Source organism: Cynoglossus semilaevis, chromosome 3 (assembly GCF_000523025.1).
Source record: "Cynoglossus semilaevis isolate Cse_v1.0 chromosome 3, Cse_v1.0, whole genome shotgun sequence".
NCBI lineage: Eukaryota > Metazoa > Chordata > Actinopteri > Pleuronectiformes > Cynoglossidae > Cynoglossus > Cynoglossus semilaevis.
In genome coordinates, this window is record NC_024309.1 from 2,119,074 (window position 1) to 2,132,132 (window position 13,059).

Sequence of the window (13,059 nt, forward strand, 5' to 3'; positions counted from 1 at the left end):
GCACGGCAGGAATATATGCTGTGCTCAGCGTTTATTTTCAAGTGCTCTATTGAGACGATTACATTACCAGAGTAATGCAAGGAACTTGTACTTATCGAAGAGGACTTTAACTTAACCGTCAACACTCTATGTGAGTACAAGCATGAGCACACTTGAGAAATCGGAACTGTCCCTTTAAAGGCTGACCTAACATGACAAGGCCACTGGTCACTGCAGGCTACGCTTTATCATCCTCCTGGGAAATGGAGGGCAGTGCGGCAACCGTCTGCTTTTATCTGACTCACCACCCATCCCCCACTTACCATATCAGCGTACGCTTCATCCCCGAGCCGTATACAGTACTTTTACACAGATTTGTATTTGGTTTCATTTGAAACTTCCCTTCCAGCTTCCAATACTCAGGCTTGGTATCAGTCTGATATTGGTCAACATTTCAGGGTTGAACATAAAAAAAAATCGGTCTCTGTGCCATGAGAAAATAATGGCAAAATATTTTTACTGTGTCATGACATATGCAGCTAATCAAAACCCCCCCAACGAATATATTTACTTGAGGAACTACCATTGTTATAAATAAATACATACAGGGCGTTTACAACGTCCTCGACCTTTGTCATTTTGTGGTTACGTCACTGTCTCCTATAAATGTATTAAGTAAAAGTCCAATTTTGCGTTACAACAAATTTTCCACGGGAACTAGTTGTGGAGCGGAGCAGCAATATATGCGGAAGACATATATTTACATTCGCCCATTATATGTCCTACATTGGATTGGGCTTGTTTATGTTTCTTTTTTTTTCAGGAACATTTTGCCCTTCATTATGGTTCCCGAGCGTAAGTCCGACTTTCCTGATGTTTTTATGTCCTAGTTTATGATGATGTTACCACGGTGTTAGCGTAGGTGAATGACATAGACTTACAGCAAAAATCGAGTTACATGGCGCTGAAGGAACAGAATTACAACGTAAGTCGAGGATGCCCTGTATTTAATGTTTTCAATTTTTGGCTAGGTCATTGTGATTTGACAAGAAGTGTCCAACGTATGCTTTTTTAACAAGAATATATGAATAGATGTTAATAAAATACACTCAGTGGACGTTTGTAGTGAAAACACACGATGTCTAATAATTACTTGGCACATCATCTCACAGGGACTTTGTTGCATCAGCAGATCCGTTTACAGCTTGTCTCTGTGATTACTCTGAGACAGACTGGTGTGGTGAGCTTGGAGACAATCCTGATAAGCCAGTGAAGGCTGAACGCTGCTCTGACTGAAGACATAGCCACTGTATCCTGACAGAGGAACTCTTGGATCAATTACTATTAGTGCCTTGATCGTACTTATAGTTATAATGGCTGGACAGAATCTCTGTACTGAACCGAACTAAACGTATTTATGTAAAGCTTCCTAAAAAAAATCTTTATGTATTTTCTGGAAAAAAATGAAATATATATACATGTATATATGTGGCACTTTGACCCAGAGGCAATGTCTCTGTCATTGATGTGGAACCCCAGGGTTCACCTCCTGGGCAAGATCGAATCCCGGTTAGGGCGGTTGCCCCCGCGACCCGGTAACAGATACGCAGATGAAAATAAATGAATGAATATAGTATACAGATATCTTGTCACCTATATATAGATACTATATATATATGCATACCTATTACATAACATCGCCATCTTCCATAAATGTATTGAAAAAGTCTTAATATATTTATGGAAAAGTAAAGATAGATGGCTATATAAACTAAATTTTGCAATCTCGGTTGAGCACTCGAGGAAAATCTTGCAATAGTTGTTTACTTGGAAAACTCGTATTTCGGGTAGCTCGCGTCTCAAAGCACCACTGTACATTTATATACTATTAAAATGTGGATCAGTTAGAAAGTGCGACTGCTATTGATGCAGGAAGAGGAAGCAGGAGAGAAGGGAAAACAGATGATGAAACAGGAACTGTGTATGTGTGTGTGTGTGTGTAGTTAGAATGCCTAATCCTAGCGGCGTTGCATCACACTGAAACACCATCTGTTACTATTCGCTTTCAGAGGTGTTCTTCGCTGGTGGTCGTACAATGGCTACCACCGCCGGGTTGCTGATGATATGATGGCATACCCAGGAGGTGCCATTTTGTTTGTTTTGTTTTTGGCTTTTTACTTTGTCGTACATCCTGAAGGCTCTGTTAAGATCAATAATGAATTCAAACGTCTACTGTAGGAAACATTTACGATTTTGTTTCCTGTTTAAACTTGAACCTAACCTACAGACCACTTGTAAGGAAGACACTGGCACAGAACTAGGACACAACTGAACCAGGAAGGGGAAAAAAATCGCCTGGGGCTCTACATCTGTGCCAGTGAAGGTCAGCTTTTGTACGTGGCTATTAGGGCTAAAATGTCACATCATTGATAGAATCCGCAGCTATTTCCTGCACTCTATTTTTTTAATTTTTTATGGATTTTATTTGCCAACTTTGTTCATTTATTTATGTGTTTGGAAAAGTGGTAGAGTGGTGAGTGCTCTCGCCTTACATTTAGTGGTTCTTAATTATTTTCTGTTACCGCCCCCTTGGGGACAAAGCCCCCCTAAAAACCCCCTAACCCTAACCTAACCCTAACCCTAACCCTAACCCCCAACATGATCCTAAAAAAAGTGAATGTAGCACACAAGTCTTGATGGAACGAGACTTTCTCAGTGAATAAATGGGAGATGACGATGTAACCTCGAAACGTTGTAGTTTGAGGACATTGTAAAGCGAGGACCTCCTGTGGATTTCTGGACGCTGTAAATTAGCACAGGTGTGAATGACCTCCAAAATGTGGCCCAGTGATGGATCGGGGAAATTAATTTCTTTAAATACTCCGTCTTACAAAAAAAAACAAAAACAAAAAAAACACATTTTTGTAATGATTCAAATTAAAAGCAAACAAGAAGAAAAGACGTGGATTGTTTCTGATAATTAATTTTAACAGTAGTGGTTTCTGTCGTCGGTGTCAGTGAGTTAACAGGAGTGGGTGTGGACAGGGGGACGGGGGGGGGGGGGGGGGGGTGGTTGTGAGAAGGAGGAGGGAGATGCAGCTCTAGCGGGAGACTGAACCACAGTGTGTGTGTGTGTATTGTACAGGGACACATGTCTTCCTGTGCCCCTCTCACTGCGGCTGCCACTGTCCACTGACCGGGGAGGAGACAGCAGAGACTGCTGCTGCAGCTGGAGGCTGACAAACCGAGGGACGTTGTTACAGTCACTGCTGCTGCTTGCTGAGGCTACCAGAGGCTGCCGCAGTCATCGACCAAGAAAATAACCAACCAAGCGAGCGCTGTGGAGTCCGGCGACCATCGGGTTCCAGCCCGTTATAGCGTTATCATCACCGTTATCGCACTGCGTGCTGGTAAGCGACCCCACCTTAAGACCATAAGGTCTCGGTTTTAGTGAAAACCGAGACAGCGTTTATATTGTTTTCACTTTACCATCGCATTTTGTTGCTGCATGTGCATTTCTTCAGCCGTGTCTCGTGTTCCAGTGACACAGACACACGCGCGCGCGCGCACATAGATCCTACGTTGACGGGGAATAGGGTTTTAGAATAGAATTGGTAGTAATATTTTTAATTTTGAAAAAAAAAACCCAAAACACTTCATCTAGGCCTGCTCTAATTCCATGTTATAAAGTATAATTTGTGTATTACATAATGTAATTTTCTCTTAACTTTTCCCACAAGGTAAAGTGGAAAGCTTACTACTTAGTACTAGTACTTTCTAGACTAGGTGTATATGAAGTTATTAGACGTGACTTATAGTGAGGCTAATTGTGAAGTGAGCAAGAACATTCAAGTTCTAAAAGAGAGGTTTTATGCTACTGATGGACAGGTAATTACTATAAATAAAATACATGTAGAATATTTCTAGTTTCTAGCCATGATAATATAAGTTTACAAATAATAAAAAAATTATAAATAATTACCTAATAATAATATAAATATAATAATAATTATAATAATTATATTAATAAATAAATAAATAATTAATTAATAATTATATTATAATTAAAATAATTATAATAATAATATAATAATAATAATAAGGTAATTATTATAAATAAAATACATGTAGAATAGATGTAGACTATTTCTAGTTTCTAGCCATGATAATATAAGTTTACAAATAATAAAAAACCTACACAGATTTACTAGAACCATTCCTAAGTTAAGATTAAAATTTCCAAAATCTTAGAAACTTAAAAAGTGTGTTTATTTTGTAAAATGTATGATATTTCTAATGAAAAATATGTATTGCTTTGTATTTAATGTTCGCCTTTGTATGCAGTTATGGAGTAAAGCTATTAACATGTAGTAAATAACATTTTAATGCACATTTGCGTCACAGTGTGTCACAGGAGTTTTGGTCCCGCCGAGCCGCCGTAGCTATGGGAGAAAACATGTCCAAACGGCTAAAGCTAATCTCAGCCACAGAGGCGGAGATGGAGGAGCGCTCATTTTCAAACCCCTACCCCGACAGGGAGCAGGGAGTCCTCCCCAGCAGCTCAGCAGAAGACAGCGACTTCCTAGATGCAGATGGAAAGGTGGGAGTTGTTGTTGTTTTACTTTTTTATTCTTTAAAGTATATGCTAACTGCCGTTAGCGTGTAGCCAACTGTGTCGCAGTTTTACACTTGTCCATACACCTGCTTGTGCGCATCACAATAAAATAAGTTAGAATCTATAAATAATAAAAATATATTTTCTTTTAGGCACGTTGTTTATAAAATAAATAAAACGAAAAAAAGTAAAGAAAAGTAGAAAAATATCAGCGTGCACTTAAAAGTAGTACAGTAGTAGCATAATAATGCAGGAATAATTAACGAATTCTGTTTGTTGACATTTTATTCAATAAAGTTAGTTAGTTGACAACAACCATTTATAAATTACATTAGTAATATTTTTTATTACCTAAAACGTTTACCCGGTATTACCCAGTTAACAGTATTACATTTAATTATATTAAACATTTATTAAAGTGTGTTTATAAAAATAGAAAAAGGGGAATTAATAATAAACATTTGAGTTTTCGTGGGCACCAAAAGTTGTTTTACTGCTTGAAAGATCACAGAGAATATCACATTAACTTATTATAGTCTTTATTGTCATTGTAACACTCTGGTTTTAACCCATCACTAAGGGAAGCAGTGGGCAGCTTTAAGCGCCCGGGGAGCAGGGTGTGGGGTACCATGCTCAGAGCTTAGAGAGTTACTTTAGTAGAGTAGGTAAGCTAGATAGAAATGTTTAACATTTTAAATTTAACATTTTGTCATATATTATTTGTTATTGTGCAGTAAATAGTGCAGTATATATCCCCAATGCAATGGTAACTAGCATCAAAACTACGTGATATAGATCTGGTTTTGCTTAAATAAGAATAGTGCAGTATACAGTATGTCCCCAATGCAATGGTAACTAGCATCAAAACTATGTGATATAGATCTGGTTTTGCTTAAATAATTATATAAAAAGTTACATACATTAAAAATGTGTGTCTACAATTGGGAAAGGGACTTCTTTGGGATGGGAAGTAATAAACAAATATGTTAGGGGCCCTTATCTCCAGTACAGGTGGTCCTCGATTTACAACATCTGCGACCTATGACGTTTCGTGGTTACTTAACCACCTCCCCTAAATTTATTAGTCTTTTGAGAGTCTTGTTCCATTATTCTGATAACCTGCATTACAACTTGTTAGCATGGGAACTAGTCAGAAGGCAGAGTGGAAGTATGTCTTTACGCAGCGTTGTGCAAAGAAGACGGTTTTGTTTATATTCACGTGTTGTACAACATACATTGGAATGTGCTACATTTGCTATATTTTATTTAGTGTTGTTTTTTTTGGGAACTTAATTCCCCTTCATTATGGCTCCCAAGCGTAAGTCAGACTGCGAGTTTCCACTTACTGTTATAATGTAATCTTTTATTTAGTGTTGTTTTTTTGGGAACTTAATTTCCCTTCATTATGGCTCCAAAGTAAGTCAGACTCTGTGAGTTTCCACTTACTGTTATAATGTAATGTAATGTACAGTTATATTGCAACATAGGAATGGAACTCAAGCGCAAGTTGAAGGCCCCCCTGTATAAGGATGCCATAAAAACACACATTTGGTAATTCTGATTGAATTTCAACAGCTGTGTGAGTTTGAATGAGAGTTAGAGTGATTAAGAAACTGTGACAGATGGAGAGAAAGAGAGAGGGAAAATAAGTCAGTGGAGAGAGGGTGAGTTAAAAAAAATCACATTTATTTCATTGTCACATAAAAAAATAATTAAATCATCGCGTTATGAAGGGTGGTGTAACTGTTTTAGCTCATTCAGGATAAGGATATTGTGGTTCCTGTTAATCTTTCTAGGTCAGTAGTTCAAATCTTTTTTTTGGCCATGATCCCCACAAATTGCATCTGCCCTTCAGGTGAAATCCATGACTTGTAATTTGTGTTTTCACAACAGTATAACGTCATTGATTCCCAGAGCCACACTGTTCATGCTGTTCATAGGCTTCACACTGATGTCACCTGATGTAAAAACTGTCTCTAGAGACTTAATTGACTCCGTATGCCAGATGGAAGTAGCCTTTGAAGGGACATCTGACCCATGCTGCTCAATATGTTAATCCTTAATAGAATCTTGTGGAAACTAACCTTATTAACATAATGTATTTGATCCAATGAATCCTGACAGACAGACTTTAAGTGGTCGGTCATAACCTTGAGGCTGAAATGAGTAGATTTACTTCATCTTTTCCTTCATATGCCATACACACACCTTAGGGCTTTTTTTATACTTAATTATAAAAACTTATATACATTTTTTATTTTCAGATTTCTGATGACTGAGCTTCACTAGGTCTGTTTTTATAGCCTTAGATGTTAAGTAACATCACAGTAGAATTTGGTCAAACTAGTAAGCAACTCTAGAATTTTTTGTATGTTATCCATAAAATAGTCATATTTAAAAAATGCAATATATACATATATATTGCATTTTTAAATGAGTTGTGCTGTTGGAAAGATGGAAGACTTCAAGGTGGAGGTGGGACTACATCAAGGATCAGCCCTGAGCCTCTTCTTGTTTCCTTTGGTGATGGACAGATTGACAGATGAGGTCAGACAGGAGTCCCCATGGACTATGTTGTTTGCTGATGACATTGTGATCTGTAGTGAGAGACAGGAAGGTTTGGAGGAAAAGCTAGAGAAGCCAGATTGATATGGTTTGGACATGTGCGGAGGAGGGACAGTGGATACATTGGTAGAAGAATGTTAGAGATGGAGCTAACAGGTAGGAGACAAAGAGGAAGGCCAAAGAGGAGATATATAGATGCGGTGAGGGAGGACATGCAGATAGTTGGAGTCAGAGTAGAAGATGCAGGGTGAGATGGAAAACAATGCTGCGCTGTGGTAACCACTGAAAAAGGGACAAAGCCGAAAGAAAAAGAAGATTGACATTGCTGTCTGTTTCCCTCAGGTGTATTCCCCATTCCAGAAGAAAGTCCAGAGTAAAATTAAAGATCTCCTTCAGCAGATGGAAGAAGGGTTAAAAACTGCTGACCCACATGACTTCTCCACGTACACAGGCTGGACAGGTCTGTCTTCACCTAACCTTTAACCACGGACCCACGTCCAGTTCATATGCATTGTTTAAAAATCTTCTGTTCGTCTGGTCTTTTGCCAACAGGTATTGCTCTGCTGTATCTGCAGCTGCACCGGACGTCCAGTGAAGCTTCCCACCTGCAGAGGGCATTGGACTATGTGAAGAGGGCCATGAGGAGCCTGAATGGTCGCAAAGTGACCTTCCTGTGTGGTGATGCTGGGCCACTAGCAGTAGGTGCAGTGGTCCACCACAAGCTTGGCAACACTGGGGACAGCAATGACTGCCTTACGAGGTGAGCAGTTGTAAAGTTATAGTAAATAAAATATTAAAATTGTTAAAAACTGTTCTCATAAAAAAAGAAGTAGCTTCTTTAAAAGTAAGGCCTGAAAATTAGACAAAGTACAGGGGTCTAGCCTTCTCAATTGACAGGACTTTGGTGAAATTCTGAAATGCTCAAAAATGTGGGATTCACAATATATAGATACTGTAAACACTCGGTATCAGAGCCACATATCCAAAACCCATACAATAACTGGAAATTTCAGTCCATATTAAAATAAATATTGACCTTCAAATGAATGTATATTGATGATGTTGATTAGATGTTGATGTTGATTAGAGGTTAGCTTAGCTTAGCTTAGAGGTTTGCTAACATAAATTTACACACTAACAAAAAAGTACAAACTGCAACCATGCTTACAGACGTTGCCAATCCATGCAAACATTTTCACCCAGTATTGAACTTTTGTGGCTTTTGTTACTTTTTCCTGCAGCAGTAAGATATTTTTAATTGAAATTCACAACACATCAACATTGGAGTGCTTTTTGAAATAGCTTGGAGACAAATACTATTGCAGTTTATGAATAGCAACCAGAATATATATAATACATTTTTTCCTGATAGATTTTACCGTTTTGACACTTTCACATAGAATTATAAATAATCTTTAAGCGGGACAGATCTCAAATATATGCAGATATTCTCTTTAGTCATGTCCGATAGGAAGTTAATTACAACATCTCGGCAATTTCTTCACTGTAAAAAGTTTTGCTTTTTCTAAAGTGTAAAATGTACACAATCTAGACAAAGGGCAGTGTCATAAATGAAGTGTTTGGATCTATTATTTATTTCCTTTAAATTAAAAAAAAAAGAACGTGATTATGTTTTTAAGATTTAAACAAATGTTTTTCGTAGTGAACAAGAATAAAGTTGGCTTGAAAGTTGTTTGTAATAAGCCTCTGTTTTTTTGTTGTTTTTTTTGCCAGACTCCTCCAGCTGCAGAGGTCAGTGTTGAGTACAGACTCAGAGATCCCCGATGAGCTGCTGTATGGACGCACTGGCTACCTGTACGCTCTACTATACATTAACAAAGAGATCGGAGCCGACACAGTGGATGAGAGCACCCTAACAAAGGTAAGACATTGACACAATGAAGCTGTAGCTTCAGAATTGATGGTCTGCGTCAGTAGTTTTTGAAGTGAGAATAAAACAGCAGCACGTTTTCTGTCTGGTTGATGGTCACGAGCGTGCATGCGCAAAATGCCCGCCGGTCAGCAAGCCCTGTTACTGTCCAATTTGGATTGCTGCCCGATTTGCATCATGTGCAAATGGCGTCACATTAGCGGAGTTGGAGGGTGTCGCTGCTCAATTTTAATTGGCCACGAAAGGTCGCTGTCATCGAGTTAACGTTAACTTGAGCAACTAACAGTATATGGTGAAAGTCTGTTTAAGAAAAATATATGTATACAATTCCTTTCTGCTTCAAATATTGTTGACGTTTTGTTTACAATTTTAAAGTTTAAAGTTAAAGTTATTCTTTTTAATCCCATTGCCTTTTGTTTCTCAAACACACACTATCCACCCCCCCGTGTATACTCTGTGTTTCCGGTGAAGTTTTAGTGTACACACACATACACACATACACATTGCAAAAGTTTACAGCAAATATCCTCAGTAGGTTTCAGTCCTTGCTTATGAAGGATGACTATGTGAGATTTTTTTAGATCTCTTGAGCTGTTTTTTGCTGCAGTGCTGCAGTTCTTTTCATTACACAATCATTTGTGCTCGTATACCTGTCACCAGCACGCAGTTCAGAAGCACTTTCCAGTCAATTTGCCTGTGTCTGTGTTCCATGGATTTTTTTTTTTCTTTCTTTCTATTGCCTCCTACTGGTCTTTTGTATCGTATTTTTTTTTTTTTCTTTTGTCATTTTGAAAGTATCGTCATCTGTCTAGCTGACTGTCAGTGCTGGGACTGGTTCTCACTTCTCTGACAGGCAGTCTGCCTGACACTGTGTGCAGTGTAGATCAGTGCCGTTCACACTGTTGGAGAATTTTGTTTTTGTCTGTTCTTTGTTCTATGGAGAGATCCAGTACTACTAGTTTATGGTGCCACCAAAATGTAAGAGATGTGTAACATTTCTCTAAGAGAACCATAACAAAAAAGCAGTTTTAACAGCCTGCTTTTGAAGTGGTGAACATTTTTATAAAATATTTTCAGCATCCATTTTGTTAGTGTAGATTATATTAGTTTGACCTTTATTGATCCCACACTGGGGCGATAAATTAGTGCAGGCATTAACAAAGGTAACTAAACGGCTCTGCATGCAATGCCATTCCAAAGGTTGTTTACAATAAATATACAGTTAAGAGAAAGAAACGGATGAATGGTTATCAGAAAAAAAACAACAGATGAAATCTGATCACTGAAGAGTGCTGCTGTGCTCCTTTGGCAACATATCATTGTTGTGCCCAAAAACATTGTAGATGGCAAAACAGAATGAAAACTCACACGCTAGAACTCTCATCTGTGACCTCGATTGTCTGTGACACACCACGTGGGATGAAACAATTGTTTATTTGTCCAGGCAATGAGCTCCAAGCTCCATTGTCTGTTTACATTGTGCAATTCCAAATAGAACATGTAATCTCGGTTGTTTGTGTGTTGACAGAACACTAACCTGTAATGCAGAAACGATCTCTTAAGAGCTCCCGTTCAATTTTAGGACAATTGTGGCCTGCAAGTCAAACAGTTTGTCCATGCCTGCCTTAGGTGCTCCTTGTGTCACAGCTTATAAGATAAAATAGAATAAGTTCATTATGCGTCCCATAGTGTGTTACAGCTGCAAAGTATAGTACAGATGATAATAATGATTATGGTATAGTAGGGATGACTATTCAAAATGCCAATATTGTCCAAACACTTCATTTCCGATACCAATACCTACATATGCAGCCATTTGGGTTAAAGGCAGAAAAAAGGCAGAGGACACATTTAATTGAGTGCAGTGGTGTACTGTGTGTCACAATGAAAATACCGTGTGCAATATATGTTCATATATATTTGTTTGGAAGGTGCCACTGTTTTAGTTAGACTGCATTCCAAACACTAGGCTTTGCCTTCTTGCCTCGTGACAGTTTTTTTTCAAAAGTATTTTCTTCAAGTATCTTACTATTATACTGTATATTTTACTATACTGCAATTGAGTTTTGCTGTAAATATAATGCATAATGTTTCATGATAAAAGTTGATTGAATGGGCGAGTATTCTCTGTTATCCTATGCAGGTGGTGACGGCCATCTTGGAATCGGGGAAGAACATGTCAGCAGAGCAGAAGAAGACAGACCGCTGTCCTCTGCTCTACGAGTGGCACAAAAAGCAGTACATTGGTGCTGCACATGGCCTGGCTGGGATCTATTACACACTGATGCAGGTGAGGGAAGAAAAGTTGGCGAATAGGAATTTGTCTGGTGGAAGCAACTTCTTATTTTTCTGTGGAATTACAAATGGTTGCTTGTTGTTTTGGTTGTTCATTTTTATGCCGGATTTGTTGTAGTTATTTTTCTGTGGAATTACAAATGTTTGCTTGTTGTTTTGGTTGTTCATTTTTATTTTTTTTATTTTTATGTTTTTACAGTACATCTCTAGAATAAATTGCTACTAAAATACCTTTATCTAAGGTTTATTTAACCACTGAAGCTATTCCTACCTAAATTAAATCATTGGCAAGTGGGTTAGTGGTTGAAAATCTGATGTGTGGAGGAGGTTGTTTTTGTAGGCAGGGAGCCAATAGAGGTGTTAGCTCGCCACAGGGAACAGTAATTGAAGTGGTCCTGCCCGATGAGCCACTGAAGTAGCTCATCAGGCAGTGAAGATGAAGATGAAGTGCCTCGTTCTGTCAGGAGCCAGCGTCTATTGTGCTGTTGTGTTGAACAGTACATCACAGCGCAGATTGCTGATTGACAGTAACTGGTTTAGATAAGTACTGACATACTGCTGATTCAGCGATTCCCGGACGCAGCAACTTAGGAGTTGCGACTTGTGAGCCTCTTTGCCCTACTAAAGTTTACTGGTAATTTCTTTGAATATTCTACTGCAGTTTGAATGCAGTCCACGTACTCTTTGACAAATACAGGCATGGGCAAACTACAGCTTGGCTATTTAATCTTGTCCGCTAAACTTGTCCAAATAAAATTATTGATTTTTATTATTATTATATGTCTGTCTTTTCCCGGCCTTTATGCATAACATTAATATTAGTTCACAAAAACATTCCATCTGACTGCTTCTGACCCAGCCCCCGTGTCAAATTTTAGGACCCATTATGGTCTGCAAGTGAAAATGTTTGCCCACGCCTGCTCTAATCACTCACCTCTAATGTGATGTGCAGCTCTAACTGAAATGAAAGTATTTCACTAAGTCTTTCACGTTAGTCCCTAAGTGCTTTAATGTGTGTGATGAAATGAGCGATGGCCTCACCAGTATTTTTTGTTTGTTTGTTTTGTTTCTCTAAAGCCTACAGCAAAGGTACACGCAGACGTGCTGTCAGAGTTGGTCCGTCCCTGCATTGACTACGTCCGCCACAAAAAGTTCCGTTCTGGGAACTTCCCATCATCCCTGAGTAATGAGAGCGACCGACTAGTTCACTGGTGCCACGGAGCGCCTGGTATCATTCATGTGCTAATCATGGCTTATCAGGTGAGACTTAAGCGCAAGGAAAATTTGCTGAAAAACGAAAATGAGAAAACCAAGGCTGAAAACCGATACACCAAAATTTTTTTTTTTTTTTACCTAATTATTAGTATCATTGTATTTATGGTTGTGACTGTGTACTTAACCTTAATAAAATCAAGGCAGTGCAATTGCATAAATTAATAATAAATAAATAATGAATGAACAATTGTCAAAATAATGAATCAAAAATCAAATATATAGCAGAGAAATAAACTCAACTGATACTGTCACATAGGAAGTCACAACAGAATAGCCCACCTATTTTTTATTATTTGAGGCACTCTTGCAGGATCTTAAGGAACATATCAGGCAACGAGGGGGCTTGCCCCTCATCTGGCACGTCCTTTTTGCTGTGCTCTGCTCTCCTCCTCCTGCACATTTGGGCCATTTTTGATCGAGAATTCCTGCGGTGGAATTC

The 13,059-nt window shown here is 38.5% G+C and overlaps 1 protein-coding gene across 1 annotated transcript; it reads left to right on the top strand.

Moving 5' to 3' along the window:
- The first annotated feature begins 3,079 nt into the window (after positions 1 to 3,079).
- On the top strand, positions 3,080 to 13,035 carry lancl2 (LanC lantibiotic synthetase component C-like 2 (bacterial)). Its single transcript, XM_025054680.1, has 8 exons — positions 3,080 to 3,389; positions 4,384 to 4,579; positions 7,502 to 7,619; positions 7,712 to 7,919; positions 8,894 to 9,041; positions 11,194 to 11,340; positions 12,423 to 12,716; positions 12,931 to 13,035. The coding sequence occupies exons 2-8, from the start codon at positions 4,424 to 4,426 to the stop codon at positions 13,033 to 13,035; spliced, it is 1,176 nt and encodes a 391-aa protein (XP_024910448.1). The 5' UTR covers positions 3,080 to 3,389; positions 4,384 to 4,423.
- The last annotated feature ends 24 nt before the right edge of the window (positions 13,036 to 13,059 follow it).

What these genes read in the sequence shown, in the direction of transcription:
- lancl2 (XM_025054680.1), top strand. Translation starts at nt 4,424, where the DNA reads ATGGGAGAAAACATGTCCAAACGGCTAAAGCTAATCTCAGCCACAGAG. An exon ending in AGCAATGACTGCCTTACGAG is followed by an intron (nt 7,920 to 8,893) that starts GTGAGCAGTTGT and finishes TTTTTTTGCCAG; the next exon opens with ACTCCTCCAGCTGCAGAGGT. An exon ending in ATGAGAGCACCCTAACAAAG is followed by an intron (nt 9,042 to 11,193) that starts GTAAGACATTGA and finishes TATCCTATGCAG; the next exon opens with GTGGTGACGGCCATCTTGGA.